Here is a 16,615-nt window from a genome sequence, read left to right as displayed (position 1 = left end):
AAACCATTGTTGGTGTGATTAGATTATTAATAAGCCAGAAGAGGGGTGTATAGGAAAGATAAATGTTGCCACTACCTTGAAGTTCCTACACCAGCTCACTATGATATCATGGATTTTGATGAAAGCTGGTAGGACTTATGTAAGTTCTTTATTGTTAAAAATGGGTTATACATGGTGTTCAAAATTAAACTTTATTGTTTTCTTAAAATTCAGCACTATGAAGAACATGAAAACCACCTTTGGAGCTATATCCATGGGGACACAAAGTGAGATAATAATTACTACTATTAGCTGCATAATTAACAGATATAATAACTAACTTTTTTAGTGGCTGCAGCAAGCGGGCGTGTTTGTAGTGCGAAGTTGGAGGCAGTCGCATTTGTACACTGCCCCACATGAAAAAAAATTTCTAGCATGTCTGTGCTCCAAGGGACCCTGGTGTTAAGTTCAATTGTGGTTCACACGATTACGCGTGCGAGACGGTCAGCACTGGCTCACAGCTCCTCCCCGAGGCGCCGTGGCAGTTGCGTGCATCGTTTGACCTGACAATGGGTCGCAGATACAGGTAACGATGACAATGGTTACCCTTTTACTACTGGCTAGCGAGAACAGCAAGCAGTGACTGCTCGTCATATTGGGGAGGAACATTGAGCCAATCCTCCTTGTCCTGCATGCTTAATCATGAAAATGACGGAATAAGTTAGCTCTTTAAGTGGAGAGAGGTGGTCGGGTGGAAAATTGGATGTATGGAGCAGTCGGCAGCTGCCATTGTACTTGGCACCTCCAAAAGAGTTTACATCTAAAGGCCGGTGTTCTGTAGTTTTTGCTGTGACCGCAAGTTTGTGAGAAACTCTATGGCCGTGACAGTGCTGCGTGTTCCGCGCATATGCCTGACAATTTTTCGCAGGTCATGTTCTATGAGGGATAAGCACTAAAATTAACATTCCTTGAAAGACCGCGACTTTATTGCCAGATTTGGCTGTTTGAGTTAAAAAAAAGTTATCGATCTTGAACAGAAGCCACGAGAAGAGGAGAAGAAGGAGGAGTAGCAGTAGTAATAGACTTTTATTTTCAGCCACAAACTAAAGGCCCAGCATTTCAACCTCCTGCATGCGCGACCAGTCGACGCTGTTCTTCGCATTCAGCACCGATCCAGTCGAGCCAGGTAGTGATGAAAAGGGAAGGGGGAGGGTAAAAGAAGAACAAAGATTACATAAGCCATTCTTTTTATGTTCATTATTACATAATTCCTCAGTAGCCGTAAAATGCGCACGTGGCCATTTTTTTCCCTAAAGTTTGTTCGCTTCTTGGCCATTCCCCCAGCTACACTGTACCCCAGCGTGCGTGTGAGTCAGTGATGTAGGTCATCATCATCAACACAATCATCGCCATCATCATAATCGTGGCTGCTAAGGAAAGGGTTGTGGCACGTGGCACAGAGGTAACTCATAATTTTGATGAAATGTACAGAATTTTCAAATTTAGCGTATGCTTCTTTGAAGCCATATTCTCCCTTTGTTTGCGTGGGCCGGAAGTGCAGCGAGCGAAGTACGGACCCTCGTTCGAGACTTGACTCGCTAGTCATAGTGATGGAATGTTGACTATATATTTATCTTTTGGTCATCGCGCGGAAAATATCGGTTATCTCAGACGTCACGATGTCAGGTCATCGCCCGGGAAGGGTTAATTACGTGGGTTTTTGGCGAGATATTTGCGAAACCACATGGCCACAGAAGTCTCGCAGAATTTCGCAAAGAGTCGCACCAACATAACCACTTAAGGTTTTCGCCTTAACATACCTGGTTACATCTCTCCAAGCGTATCTTATTGCCCGATTTCGGGGCACGTTCCCCTCGTCGGAAGAAGAAGAAGAAGAAAAATAACGCACCGCCCGCGTTGTTTGCCCGCTGCTCTTCTGTTTCCAGTTTTATTCAACCTCCTGGCATCTATTTTTGCGGATCAATGCTACCTTGACAGAGGTCGACGTTATGGCAGCGCCTTCCAATCAAGCAGCAAAAGGTACGGTGAAGCATGTTAGTCAACTAAAAGTATAAGGGGTTGAGTAACCCTGCCCAGAAAGAACGTCCGCGTGCAAGTACCCTAATCGAACGTTGCCGCGTCGGTTTACACATCGAAACATATAACACCTCAGGCAAGATTCCGCATGAATCATAATTATGAATACGAAACGCACGGATCATGTGGTGCTTATCAACGGGAAATCATTGTATGCCGACATCAATGTGTAAAATTAATGTATTACAGGGCAGCTCTGTACAGATGCTGAGGCAAAGATCACCGAGGCAAATCTTCAGTGAGAACGAATGAAACGGCACATTTACTGAAGTTAAACAAATTACAAGCCTTGTGAGCATCGTGCGCTGCCTATTTACAGCGGCTTCCGGGGGATGATGCAACGAGCCAGCGCCTCTCACGCGATGTATCACTGAAAGTAAAGCGCACGTATGAAAAAAAAATTCAAGGTCAGGACGCGCGCAAACGAACGAAACTGCCCTCTTGCCCCTTCGTCGTTTTCTCTGCGTAGATTTCAGCGCACTCACTGGCGCGAAAGGAGCGAGAGAGAGTTTGAAGCATGCGACATATCTATGTAACGCATTTCAAAGGGGCCCTGAAACGCTTTGTCAAGTAACCACGGAATAAATTCACTGAAAAAGCTTATTGCCCCATGAATTCAATGCCGCAAAGTTTTTAAAAATCCGTCCAGTACGAAGTAGAGTTACAAAGGTTTGTCGCATGCTGCAATTGCATTATCTCTCCTCTCGTCCCGACGATAGCGCTAGAAGCGAAGCAGGGAGGCATGGCAGGGCCACAGAAAAACGTCACACGCGCCTCGTGGCCTTGAGCACTTTTATCTTTTTCTTTTTCTTTCGAATTAGCCGCTTTTTTGGTGTGATCGCGCGCGCACGCGTGGACAAGTCGCGGCCTCCCGCGGCGATCTCTGTAACGAGCGAGTGAGCGTGCCAAGTTCAAACAATGCCTCCTAGAAAAATTATGCCTGGCACTCCCCTTCTGGTACGGAGGCGAACGCCTGTGGCGATCGCCCCCTGCGAACACAGCAATGCTCTCCAAGCAGCTGTGATGTCACGTGACAGAGCAATACGGTAATATCACGTGACAGAGCGGTTTGGAGGCGAGCGGTCGCAACACGCGGGGTAGAGCCATAGCCTCCAAGATTTAGTGCTGGCAGCAAGCTCTCAATTGAAGAGAGAGCCACGTTCCAGGCATACCCAATGGCTGATAGATGGGGAATTCACGTGTGATTTTTGTGCATATTCCGCCATTTGTCAAGAGAAAAGAAAGCAATTTTAGCTGACTTTGATAATTTATTGTGAATTCCAGGCCGCGTGCTGTGCTATAACATTTGGCTCGCGTGTTGTCAGGAGCCTCTACTACCAATCGGCAGCATTTTCTGACCATGCTGAAAAAATGTTGCAGGGCCCCTTTAGAGATTTTGCCGCAGTGAATTTGTAAGGTAATAACCTCCTTTAAATAAAGCAGTATAGTGGTTACTTGAAAAAGTCATGCATGACCCCTCTAAGGTGCTTGCGGGAATAACGTGGCCGCAGAAAGTACAGGAACGACTTCATTGGCGAGACATGGCAGATGCCTCTATCCCATACGATAGGCGTAGTCACACTGATGATTATGAGAACTAGGATCGATTGGGGGATGAACATGCTATTAGCATTTTGGTCTGAGTGTTCGAGTCGTGACAGCTAGCGCACTTATAGCTGGCCTGCCCCACAGGTCAGCCTCCGCCAAAGCCCTCGCATCCACCTCAGAAATAGAGTTCGTCACCTACTAGTACTCTCCAAGAAAAATACCAAATAAAAGAGTCATTTGTTTTTAATTTCAAGAGTTCTGGCTTCCAAATGATGACTGTCTTTAGAGGCCAACTTTTGCGATTTTTCAATCATGTCATGGTAATTGTGATTTTATGTTCTTGAAACACCCTTGTCGCACGCCCGATAGCTGATATGCTCAACAAGTAAAAAATAAAATTAATTAGCAAAAAAAAACGCAATATATACCAAAACTGAAACCCAACCATGTGTGCTTCTACGTATGGCGCAATACTTTGCCAGAACCTGCCCGGTTTCGCCAGATGGCACAACCAGGCAGGTTCCAGATGGCACTGTGCTTAGGAGTGTGGCAGCTTGTGCTAGTTGGTATGGCATGACGATAGTTATAGCGCGAGAACAAAACGACGACACAGAGACAAGAGGGACTGTTATGCCTGATGGCACTGCTTGTCCAGGCCGTCCAAGTTTGTGCCTGCAGCGATCGGCTAAAACGCTTACGCTATTATGGTGATTACATGACGAATTGAGTTCAGCGAATTTCATGACCTGATTCGAAATGGTAAGCCTAAAAAAATAAAATGGTGAAGCGCAACCGCTGAACATTTGCTTATTTTTGTTTCGTGAGATAACTGCTCCAAGCCACACGAACACACACGGAGCCAGAAGCAGGCCAGAAGTACGAAGATTAGACAAATACGCATACTACGCATCATTCCTATGCTCGCTGAAGCGCCGTGCGTTGCAGCTTCCATGGACACTAGCGCCAGAGTTCCCTCTAGTGTATATTAGAAAGCTCTATGCACACAACCCACAGGAGACGCGGCAGTGGTATATCAGTTCCGTCACTTCTGCCTTGCAATAGTTACGTCACGCACACAATATTGCCATTAATTGTGGCAAGCGAGGTGACCGTTTGGAGGCAATGTGTAAAAGTAATTCGAAAAGAATATGCGTAACTCGCTAGTCTGCAAATTGGCATGCATATCGCAAACGTGCAAATGAACGTACCCAGTGAATTTCACAGAGATCTATTGACCTCCTAAAATCACCGGAGGTGGCCTTCCGAGAGGCACGTCAAATCTCTATGGGGGGTCATTATATTCGCTTCCGAGAATCTTGTCACCAACAAGAATGTTAACGTACCTTTTAAGAGAGTGTCATACGGGGCTAGTCAGGACTATACTCATAAGGAGTCGCACGTACTGCGGTTCTTTTCTTGGAGTGTACCGCCATGCCAGTAAAGGCGGCCATCGGCGCAACTAAGGCGCTCGCTTCGTCCACCGCGCGCTCTTCCACCCCGGTGTGCTCATCTGTCGGCTCTTTTGTGGCGCAGGACGGAACGCTCAAGGCGCGGCCCAGCCCGGCAAGCCGCCAACGGCCGGCGGCGATCAGAGGTGAGCCGACATAACAGACATGCTGCACGAAATAGCGTTGAGCAGACTGGGCAGTTTACAGCGAAATTCCATAATAATAACGGTTGCGGTTTTGCGACGCAAAACCAGGATATGAGCACGAAAGAGGCATTTACCGGGAGCGGAAGAAATCTTAACCAGCAAGGGTTTTTTTTTTCACGCGCGCCTAAATTTAAGCACACGGGCCAGGAATCCATCGCATGAACTTCGGGTGGAGCACTACAACCGCTAGATTACCCGTGGCTGGCCGTGATGAAATTACAACGCTGACACTGCAGCAACAAATTACTTTTCACTGTAATCAGTAACTCGATCCTTTTATTCAGATCAGTAATTGTAGGACACTTTTGACTAAGAAATAATGTGTCCGCTTTCCTTCCGTCATAAAAATGTTGACCAAAAAATAAGAAAATAAAAAGTTAGTCTTAGTGCTAAACATCAAGCGCGGAGACTTGAACAAAGTGTTTGCGGGATTTCATCGTACACGTCTGCAATCAATAATATGGCGCGAACACTGGCCGCTGTATAAAGTGGCGCTTATAGTATGCGCAACAAGTAAGATTTCCTACGTGATGCTCAAGCGCAGAGAGCCTACATACTTGTGCGGCAGTGCTTTCTGCCACGCAGTTTGCTTAGAGATGTATAAGAGCGGTCAGCCTTATCTGTGTGATCACGTGTTCACAAAGCTGGTGTCACGCTGATCGTATCGAATATTATTAACTGCCGTATCCAGTGGCCCAGCAGTGGAGGCTTTATTTATTTATTTATATTTATCTAGAGAAGTTGCAAAGGTGTATGCATGTGCTGCAAGCGTGCTTGCGTGCCGTTAATGGATGAATGAGGAAGTTTAGTAACAGTAATATTGAGATAATTTCATTACACATCTAAAACGGCATTTTGTTAACGAAAAAAAAAGATAAAGACCACTTCAGATTAAGATGAGATGAAGATAAAGCGTGTCTAGGACGCATAGGTTAGACTGAATTCGCAAGAAAGGTGACACCTTGTCTCTCATCTGGTCCGAAACAAAGGGCGTCGCTACGACGTCTTTTTTTTATGCAGCATCCGTCAGCTTCTTCGTTTGGTGAGAGACGAGACGCAGCGAGCAGCCAACGAGAGAACGAAAGCTATTTTTTTTGTTTGGGGTGAGGAGAGACAGGCCCCGAGCTGCAAGAGAGCTAGCAACCAGTTTCCTCTTCATTTGCTCTTAGGCACTGCGCCGTGCTCCCGACCGGGTTGCAGAAATTAGGTGCCTTTTCTCACCTTCTAACCACGACTACCACCACCATTTGCTCCTATAGGCACTGCGCCGTGCTCCCATCCGGGTTGCAGAAATTAGGTGCCTTTCTCATCTTCTAACCACTACCACCACCACCCTTTGCTCCTATAGACACTGCGCCGTGCTCCCGACCGGGCTGCAGAAATTAGGTGCCTTTTCTCATCTTCTAACCACTACCACCACCACCCTTTGCTCCTATAGGCACTGAGCCGTGCTCCCGACCGGGTTGCAGAAATTAGGTGCCCTTTCTTATCTTCTAACCACTACTACCACCACCATTTGCTCCTATAGGCACTGCGCCGTGCTCCCATCCGGGTTGCAGAAATTAGGTGCCTTTTCTCATCTTCTAACCACTACCACCACCACCCTTTGCTCCTATAGGCACTGCGCCGTGCTCCCGACCGGGTTGCAGAAATTAGGTGCCTTTTCTCATCTTCTAACCACGACTACCACCACCATTTGCTCCTATAGGCACTGCGCCGTGCTCCCATCCGGGTTGCAGAAATTAGGTGCCTTTTCTCATCTTCTAACCACTACCACCACCACCCTTTGCTCCTATAGACACTGCGCCGTGCTCCCGACCGGGCTGCAGAAATTAGGTGCCTTTTCTCATCTTCTAACCACTACCACCACCACCCTTTGCTTCTATAGGCACTGCGCCGTGCTCCCGACCGGGTTGCAGAAATTAGGTGCCTTTTCTTATCTTCTAACCACTACTACCACCACCATTTGCTCCTATAGGCACTGCGCCGTTCTCCCGACCGGGTTGCAGAAATTAGGTGCCTTTTCTGATCTTCTAACCACTACCACCACTACCCTTTGCTCCCATAGGCACTGCGCCATGCTCCCGACCGGGTTGCAGAAATTAGGTGCCTTTTCTCATCTTCTAACCACTACCACCACCACACTTTGCTCCTATAGGCACTGCGCCGTGCTCCCGACCGGGTTGCAGAAATTAGGTGCCTTTTCTCATCTTCTAACCACTACCACCAATACCCTTTGCCCCTATAGGCACTGCGCCGTGCTCCCGACCGGGTTGCAGAAATTAGGTGCCTTTTCTGATCTTCTAACCACTACTACCACCACCCTTTGCTCCTATAGGCACTGCGCCGTGCTCCCGACCGGGTTGCAGAAATTAGGTGCCTTTTCTCATCTTCTAACCACTACCACCACCACCATTTGCTCCTATAGGCACTGCGCCGTGCTCCCGACCGGGTTGCAGAAATTAGGTGCCTTTTCTGATATTTTAACCACTACCACCACCACCCTTTGCTCCTATAAGCACTGCGCCGTGCTCCCGACCGGGTTGCAGAAGTTAGGTGCCTTTTCTGATCTTCTAACCACTACCACCACTACCCATTGCTCCCATAAGCACTGCGCCGTGCTCCCATCCGGGTTGCAGAAATTAGGTGCCTTTTCTGATCTTCTAACCACTACCACCACCACCCTTTGCTCCTATAGGCACTGCGCCGTGCTCCCATCCGGGTTGCAGAAATTAGGTGCCTTTTCTGATCTTCTAACCACTACCACCACCACCCTTTGCTTCTATAGGCACTGCGCCGTGCTCCCGACCGGGTTGCAGAAATTAGGTGCCTTTTCGCATCTTCTAACCACTACTACCACCACCATTTGCTCCTATAGGCACTGCGCCGTGCTCCCGTCCGGGTTGCAGAAATTAGGTGCCTTTTCTGATCTTCTAACCACTACCACCACCACCCTTTGCTCCTATAGGCACTGCGCCGTGCTCCCGACCGGGCTGCAGAAATTTGGTGCCTTTTCTCATCTTCTAACCACTACCACCAACACCTTTGCTCCATCTGTACATATAGATTTCTCCGACTAAACAACGCTTGCTATAGTACTACTCTCACATCAACCACAGATTTCTCACAGCCGCTGTTCCCCTGCTATTCGCAGGTATGCAGAATTGTATTCACACGCTGAAATCGAGGGCGGTCATAATAAGCCAGGGAAACGGTCGTCGCGCGAGCAGCGCAAGTGGAGCCCCGTGCAGGCAGCGTGCGTCGCACTGCTCGTGCTGTGTCTGCTGCTCGCCACCGGCCTGCTGGGATACCTCCTGTTCTTCCGACACGCCTACAAGGCATCCGGCGCCCATCAGCGTGAGGCAGACCAGTTCAACATCACCACCGACTCGGACACGACGACCGAGCCACGGATGATCCACCTGCCCGATGTGGGCGGTGCCGAAGCCGCCGACGCGGGCGACCGAAACGTGGTGGCGCTCAACGGCAGTTACGAGGCGAACGCGCAATCCGGCTACGAGTCGCCCTCGTAGCGGACGCCGTATTCGACTCTAGAGAGATGATATCGCAGTTCTGCGGTTGCGTGTGCACGAGAAGTTGTTTCATCACCGTCGCGGGCGATCAGGCCTCCAAACACCGCTGCGTTTTCTCGTTGTTTATTATGTTCAATGTACGATCCGTACTGATGATCATAAAATGTAACATACAGCGACTTGTCTACTTTCGTAGATGGTAATACGACAGTGTATGCAATGCTGTACGATAGAGCCTAGAACTCATTGTCGCGGGGCATAGGAGGCCCGTCCACCCATTACGTAGAGGTTCGTGCACGGGTTTCTAATTAAGTGAAATAAAAATAATTATTTCAGGTAGTATATATTATGTAGTCACTGATCCATATTATACATTTACTAATGTTTTAAAACAGTGGTGTGAGAATTACCCTCTCGTGATTGGCGGCATTTGGCTGCTGCCGTCTCTCGTTATGAACGTGATAACAGCAAATAAATTAACACCGAGGTCCTCAGTGGGACCTGCTAAAGATTAGGTAGACCATTGGTAAAATTTCTGTAATTCTTTAAGAATGATAAACAGTTAAGATTGATTACAGACTTCACAGGGTTCCTTATGTATTCGCCTATATGACATTTGAAAGGCTAAAGCTTTCTTTTTCATCTCGGTCGATGTATTGATCCACCCCGCCCCTTTCTGAAAGCCTCCTGCACATCAGCTATATTTTTGCATGGACTCCGTGACCCACACACCTTTTACCAAGTGACGATGTTGTCTGATGACGTCACGTCACGTGACCTGATAGTCAAAATGCTGGCAATGTGGGACGTTATCATGACGCCACACCATATTACGTCAACATATGCGATGATTATTGTTGTGTCAGTGGTGGTTACAATGGAGAGGAAAAAGGCACCTAATTTCTGTCTGCCTTCAGGCGACACGGCGCAGTGCCTTATAGGGGTGGGGGGAAGAAGGGATAAAAAGAATAGAAGGAAAGTAGAAGCAGAAGAAGACAGCCAACGAGAGGAAAAAAGAAGGAGATAGGAAAGTGGGGATCCGGTCGAAGCAGTCCAAGGGCGGGGTGCCACAATGCGAGAGCTACACGGCGTCAGGAGACCGCGGAGGGCGAACCAGTCGGCGGGAGCTACGCTGAAGTCGGAGATCGCGAGGGCACAACCGTCCAGCTTGAAATCCTCCGAGCGAATCCTATTGTTGTGTCACTCGTGTTCACGCCAACCGTCCTTCACCCCCACTTGAAGGGGAGCCCTGCGCACGCTTATGGTAACGACGTACAAACACATGTGCGCCCACCTGCTCTTCATTACTTCAGTTCCGAGACGTTCACCACGCTTTTGATTTCTCCTCCTCCTTTTATAATGGTACACGGGGCACATTTGGAGATGCCAGGTAGTATGGAAGTGCAGCCGTGATTGGAAGTCAAACCACCAACTGAATCAAAGGGTCCCTGCTACACTTTTCCAGCATGCCCACAAAACGCTGGTGATTGGTAGTCGAGGTGACTGAGTACATATGAGCCAGATGTTATAGCGCAGCACAAGGCTTGCAATTTGCAATTGTGTGATTCCACGAGATATCGATACGGGTCCAAGAGTTGATATTTTAGATTTCATCGAGTATTTTATATTTCGTGCACCTCTCACCAGGTAGCCCGAAAGTCAACTTCGTTTTATCCATATCCTGTGGATTTTTGTGCGCAAGTATACACAGTGCGAATGCAAAACTGAAGTATAGTGCGTTAAAACGAATTTCACAATGTTTTTGTCGATAAAATCACGGGAGGCGTAATCTTTGTCCCTACTTTGAACCATATAATCTAAAGCATTGCCTCCGAGATGCGGCACACAGCAATTCATCTGTAGAGCAGACGACGGATGACAACTTGCCCTAAAGCGTGTTCTTCAGTCTAATGCGGCAGTCTTCGTGCCCCCAATGATAAAAATTTGTTATGAATCGTTTATGAACTCATTCAACAATCAATTCTCTTACCCAACGTGTTGCAAACACATGGCCGTCACAGCAGCTCCATCTGTGTGTCAGTAATGAAGAGGCACCACATGTTAGAAGTCTCAGTGCTCTACGTATAAGAGTCAATTCACATACTGTAGAATACCGTGTTCAAAATAGTTACTCCTATCTGCTAAAACAGCCTTTCTTCACCAAATGCGGTCACGTTTACTCGCGTTTGAAGCTAATTGCCGCGTTTCCGTTCCGCTTTCTAGATTTCACAACTTATCAGCGCATTCTCGAAAAGCTCTGATTTGTACCACGAATATTGTTGCTAAAAACAAAATAATGCAACATGTTTTTCTATATTGCTGTATGATGGCCTTCGGTTGTCTATTTACGAGATTTTAAGAAAACTCGAAGATGGGGGCTTTTTATTATTCAAACTTCAGTGGAGTACACTTCTGACAATATGAGAACATTGAGGCAATATATAAAAATTTACATTTGCCCAACGGCAGCAATAAGTTATGTACCTAATGAACACACTATATCCTTAAAACGTGTCAAGATAGAAAACGCTGCTTGCATTACCTTCGGAGGAAAAAAAAAAGGGGGAATACAAAACTTATTTTAAACTGTCGCAAAATTAGACATTTTTAAAAGCTACTTTCTTAAGGTATACAAACTCGAAACCGTATGAATTCATTCTTCATTAGACATGCATTTCAGGTGAAAAATATCTTCCTTGAAACAAAAATATTTGTATTTTTATAGCATCTGCAATTTTTGAAAATGACAGGTGACGAAGTTGGTGCCTCCGTGTTGGTGAAGTTTGATATTTTTTTTTTTCGTAAGTTATGCCGTTAATCATAAAACGAAGTTGACTTTCGGGCTACCTGGTGAGAGGCGCACGAAATATAAAATACTCAATGAAATCTAAAATATCAACTTTTGGACCCGTGTTGATCTCTCGTGGAATCACCCAATTCTCAAATTAGCCAGAAGCCGTGCTCTCTTCTCCCGTAAATTGATGTCATAAACCGAAGTGACCGAGCTGCAAACTCAAAGTCCACGGCCATCGGCCGAATCGAGCATCGTCAGTCGCGTAGTTATCAAGACTGCCGCGAGATACCGTCGTGTCGCCGCGCGTGTGATCGCAACCACACTGAAAGTACCCCGCGCGTTCCAAGATGAAAAAAAAAATCACGGCACACCCACGAAGTGAATGATGATTAGTATAGACGAAGTGGTGGGATCGTTCGGTGTGGCCGTAAATCACCCGTGACATTAACCACTCACGCATGTGAGTGAGTTGCGAGGGGTGTACATTTACATACAATATTTATTGGTCAAAACTAATACGCTGTGTCCAGTTGTGGATTAAGTTTCGCCTTCAATATTACTGCTTTGTAGTATCGGATCTAGCCTGAAGCTGGGTAAGAAGACACATTCTCCTGGTGGTTGGGTTGCTGGTTGCTTGCAGTCATACGAAAAGCATCGTAGAACATATCGAGACATCATCGACTGCATAAGTCAGTCGTTGTCCGCAATCATCATTGCCATAATCTCCATACCTTTCGAGATGATGATGGTGGCCTAGATAGTACCCATAAACAACCGAGCACCAGGTTGGTGTACTTCTCTATAGACAAGTATACACTGACCTGGTTTTCCCGTTAGATATACCTAATGGGAAAATCCGCTGGGTTCATGGTTAAGACTAAGAATCTAACCCGGCACCTCCCGTATTGAAAGCGGACGCTCTAGCCGTGCAGCCACTGCTGCGGGGGTGTTCTTTTTTAATAAAAGTTATAACCTATTATATAAATGTTAAAGTCGCTTGTGAGAGCATCCACCCCGTGGAAAAGTCGCGGCATGGGACCACCAGGCCTAAAATTAGGGTCATTCTCTTTTTTTTTTTTTTGCTACATAGTTTGAGCGTTCGCTTCAAATGCAGGAGGCACCGGGCTCGTTTCCTAGTGCCAACCGGGAAACCACCGGTTTTTCTTAACGGGTAGAGGAGTACACCGACCTGGCTGTTTCTGGGTGCTGTTTCTGGCTGTTTCAGTTGTTTCTGGGTGCTATCTAGGTCATCATTATCATCATCTCGATAGGTATCCCCATCATGTTCTGCGAAGGCCCTTGGGCGTACCTTAACCAGCCACAGCCTTCGTGAAATAGCTGAGCATCTGCCGCTGCTGGAGGAGGCACTGGATAAACATACAAGCACACTTCTGGCCTGGTGCTCGGCAGAACGAAGTTCATAGTCGCTTGAAAGGGCACCCACCCTGTGGGCAATTGGCTGCATGAGACTGCCAGACCTGAAATTAAGGCCATTCATTTTTTATAGACACATATACTTTGAAGAGCGGGTGAAAAGTAAAGTTGAACCCCTCCCCCTAAACTCTGCAGACCACTCCCATGCTGAGGTAACATGCAGGGAGTACCTGTCCGCGGCACCATGGACCCCTTAAGTTGCCCGATGGTGACGGTGACGATCCGCACCTTTGATTGCGGAATAAAAGCCTCGTCGTGAGATGATTTTCGATTTGAGTTATTTGGGTAAGCGGGACAGTCCAACATGATGTGCTCAAATGTACACACATGTATAGCTGTAGTTCGGGCAGTCAGGAGATTTATCCATATATGCCAAAATGTTAGTTGGACATGTGTAAACCCCTCTCTGTAGAAGTCTAAACGTAATCTGTTGTTATCTGATGAAATGCGAATCGGGTGGAGCAAGACCCCACGACCAAAGCGATTATGTGAGGCGACTTCAACGAATGTAGCCGCAACATGTCCAGCAACATGTCCAGCGACCAGCTGCAACCCCATCACAGATAACACTTTTAGTTTTTGCTAATGATCGCAGTATACAAGGAATATTCGAGTACCCATGCTGGGGCATTCGCCAAAAAAACTGGCTAGCTTTTAAAGACACCTATGAAGTAAACGCTTAAATTTTGTTTATTTAGGACGAAAAAAGGCGTAAATGAAAAAAAATTGAATATCTCAGCACAAAGCACGTGAAGTTACTTGTGGGCATAAAATATTGGGGCTGAAGAGAAAAGAGAGAAGAAGAATCTTGCGCCCGTTTTGAGCACTTCTGTTCATCTCTACACTGCTCTACTGTTCATCGAATCGCAAAGTTAAGCCACCGACACCACCGTTACTGTTTCGTCTGCAGTGGCCGGCACTTCGTCACTGCAGCCTAAAGCGCCAGTACGCGGCCACGCTTGACGTGAATGGCCGAGATGGAGCGACAGCCGCGCACCAAACCTGCCGCTCGGAAAACGATGCGAGTCACCATCAAGACGCCGCCCGACAAGAAGCATGGTACGGACTCCGACAGGCAGTCGCCACGTCGCTCATCGTCACGGCGTGCGACAACAAACCAGCTGACCATCCGGGAACGTTTCATTCTCTCCTTTTCCGTTCCCCTGATCCTCGTTTCGCTAGGCCTACTGACGTTCATAGCCAGCCACGTCATCGTGAGGATGGTGGCACGCGCCAAAGCTCGCAGAGTGGAGAGGGTAGCGACCGCGTACGTGGAAGTGCTCAACATTTCCCACCAATCGACGGCCACGTCTGAAGCGGCGATAGCGATAGCCGCCGAAACGACACCGCTAAGCGCAGCCGCGCTACTCAACGCGTCTCAGTCGCTGGTCGCAAGCGGCACTGCTCCCGTGTTTGTCGAAATCTACGTTCGCAAAGGTCACCGTGTCGGAGGCGGTTGGCGGTCTATTACCACAGCGCCCAAGATTCTGGACGACTACTACCCTGAACCACCTGCGGACGATGTGGTTGCGCCGGGCACCACCCGAAGTGCTTCTGACCCGGAGGGCGCAGTAACGCCTGCCGAATTAGTGACTATCATCGACGACTATGACCGCGGCAGGGCCATCGGCGTCGACAGTGCTACAACGAGCACCACCACAGTTCGTGCCATGGGATCGGCGCGTACAGACTACGATAGCAAAGGTATCCCAAGTGTATACCACATGCACTTTCAAAATTATTGTAGCAAGCTGCAGTGGTGATGTATAACGATCATTACGTATAAAGGACTATTCATCTATACTTCGTTATTATTTCGTATTGTTCAGGAAATGAATTCTGTAATCAATGTCGAACATTTTACATATTCCAATAATAGGGGGTTTGATGGACCGTTAACGCTTCGTATAGTTATCATCAAAAGGCGCCATCCTGGGAACTGACGTGTTAGGTCGGGAGTTCATGAATTGCGTTCCTATGAAGCCAAGTAGAAATTAAACAAAATGAAGCAATATTTCGGAATACACAACGCTTAAAATTATTACTATGACACTGTATTTTAGGATATTAAAGACGTTATTTAAACTAACTCGGAATGAGTTTATCGAACATTGCTTTTCTAATACGACACTTATAAACAGACCAAGACATAACTGTATACGTCCTATGTAACGTTTATATCAGTAATTTTCCGCATATATATATTTTTTTTTGCAGCCAAAGCTTTATGGCTAGGAGAAACGAAAAACCGGCTGGCAGTGGTGTCATAAGCGCTCTCCATTGGCTGTGTTATCAGTTACGTCGTTCCCAAGCACGGTCGCCATTGGCTGCGTTTTCAGTGACGTCGTCGCAGCCGTGGCGCCGAGCCCGCGCGCAACAGTTTCTGAAAGCTCCCATCCCCGCCGAGTTGGCTCACGATGTCAGACACTTGTAACAACGCGGCGTTGCTGTGCCAATGTGATGATTGCGGGAGCGTGTTCGCCTGGGCGAACGCCGCTTTCGGCGGGAGTTTCTCCAGCGGCACATTGGCTTTGGCGGCGACGTCTGTAACCGCCTTTGGTTCGAGAACAAGCGCCGTGATTACCTCATTGCGAAATGCATTTAACCGCTCATCACATTCCTCCATGATCATGCCAGACACAATGTGCGGCAGGTGAAATAAACGCTGTGGTAAACCCGAGCGAAAGGTGTGTCTTATCTCATCAAGAAGCACGAACATGCAACCAGTAATTGGGAAACGCTTCAGTGACACGTCGGTATGAACCCACTGCTAAACACCGGGGCAGCACGTTTCAGCATTCGGTGTTTAACGATTTGTGTACGAAATGCTTGGGCAACACTTTTTGTCTTTTTTTGGGGGGGAGGGGAGGGGGAGGTTTTTCAGACGTTTCAGTCCGCTAGTGCTTATTGCATTTCGTTTTCACATTACGGGTGACTTGTTCCTGCTTCAATCCATGCCTGTATTCATGCAGAACATTGCGTCTTTGTTTTTGTTGGCTACTCGTAAAATCTGACATGTTTATGCACATCACCTTGACACACTCGTGAGCTGCACGTGCACATTTCCCTGTTTCTGGCACATTTGCATCGCTTGCTATCAAGCGAGAACGGGCTGGGAACACCCTCAACCCCGCACCGTAGATTTCACTGTAGTATTTAACTGAGCTATTCGGTTCATAGCTAAAGCGTAGAATTAAAAAAATAGTAGAATGAAAAAAAAAAGACCGTAAGAGCAAGAACGTCGTTGATCGACAGATGGCGTCATTTTGTCCTCTTTGTTGCTTATTATATATGATTTCAGTCATCCAAATCGGGCTTTAGATGTTCTTGTTGGAAATAATAAACGTAGGGGGAAATTCGGAAAATGATTGCGTTTAGCGTCGACCACCTGATATCATTGTTGCAGGAACAGAAAGAATGGACGCTTTCTGGAAAATGGCTTCCCTCCGCACTGCCGCTGAAACAAAGATGGGGGATGTCACCGGCGCGGAAGGTCACGAAATCGCCGTCTCCGGGAGTGCCAAACCTTCTGGCATATCGGTCAGACCCGCTAAAGGTGTTCGTGATGGTGCTGAA

General features: G+C 47.3%; 1 protein-coding gene across 1 annotated transcript; it reads left to right on the top strand.

The window, feature by feature from the left end:
• Positions 1–253: 253 nt before the first annotated feature.
• Positions 254–9,153, top strand: LOC142817487 (uncharacterized). The gene is made up of 3 exons (XM_075894503.1): positions 254–266; positions 5,089–5,218; positions 8,433–9,153. The coding sequence occupies exons 1-3, from the start codon at positions 254–256 to the stop codon at positions 8,809–8,811; spliced, it is 522 nt and encodes a 173-aa protein (XP_075750618.1). The 3' UTR covers positions 8,812–9,153.
• The last annotated feature ends 7,462 nt before the right edge of the window (positions 9,154–16,615 follow it).

The sequence above is a fragment of the Rhipicephalus microplus genome, chromosome 5, assembly GCF_043290135.1.
Source record: "Rhipicephalus microplus isolate Deutch F79 chromosome 5, USDA_Rmic, whole genome shotgun sequence".
Classification (NCBI taxonomy): domain Eukaryota; kingdom Metazoa; phylum Arthropoda; class Arachnida; order Ixodida; family Ixodidae; genus Rhipicephalus; species Rhipicephalus microplus.
This window is presented reverse-complemented; position numbering and strand designations above follow the sequence as displayed.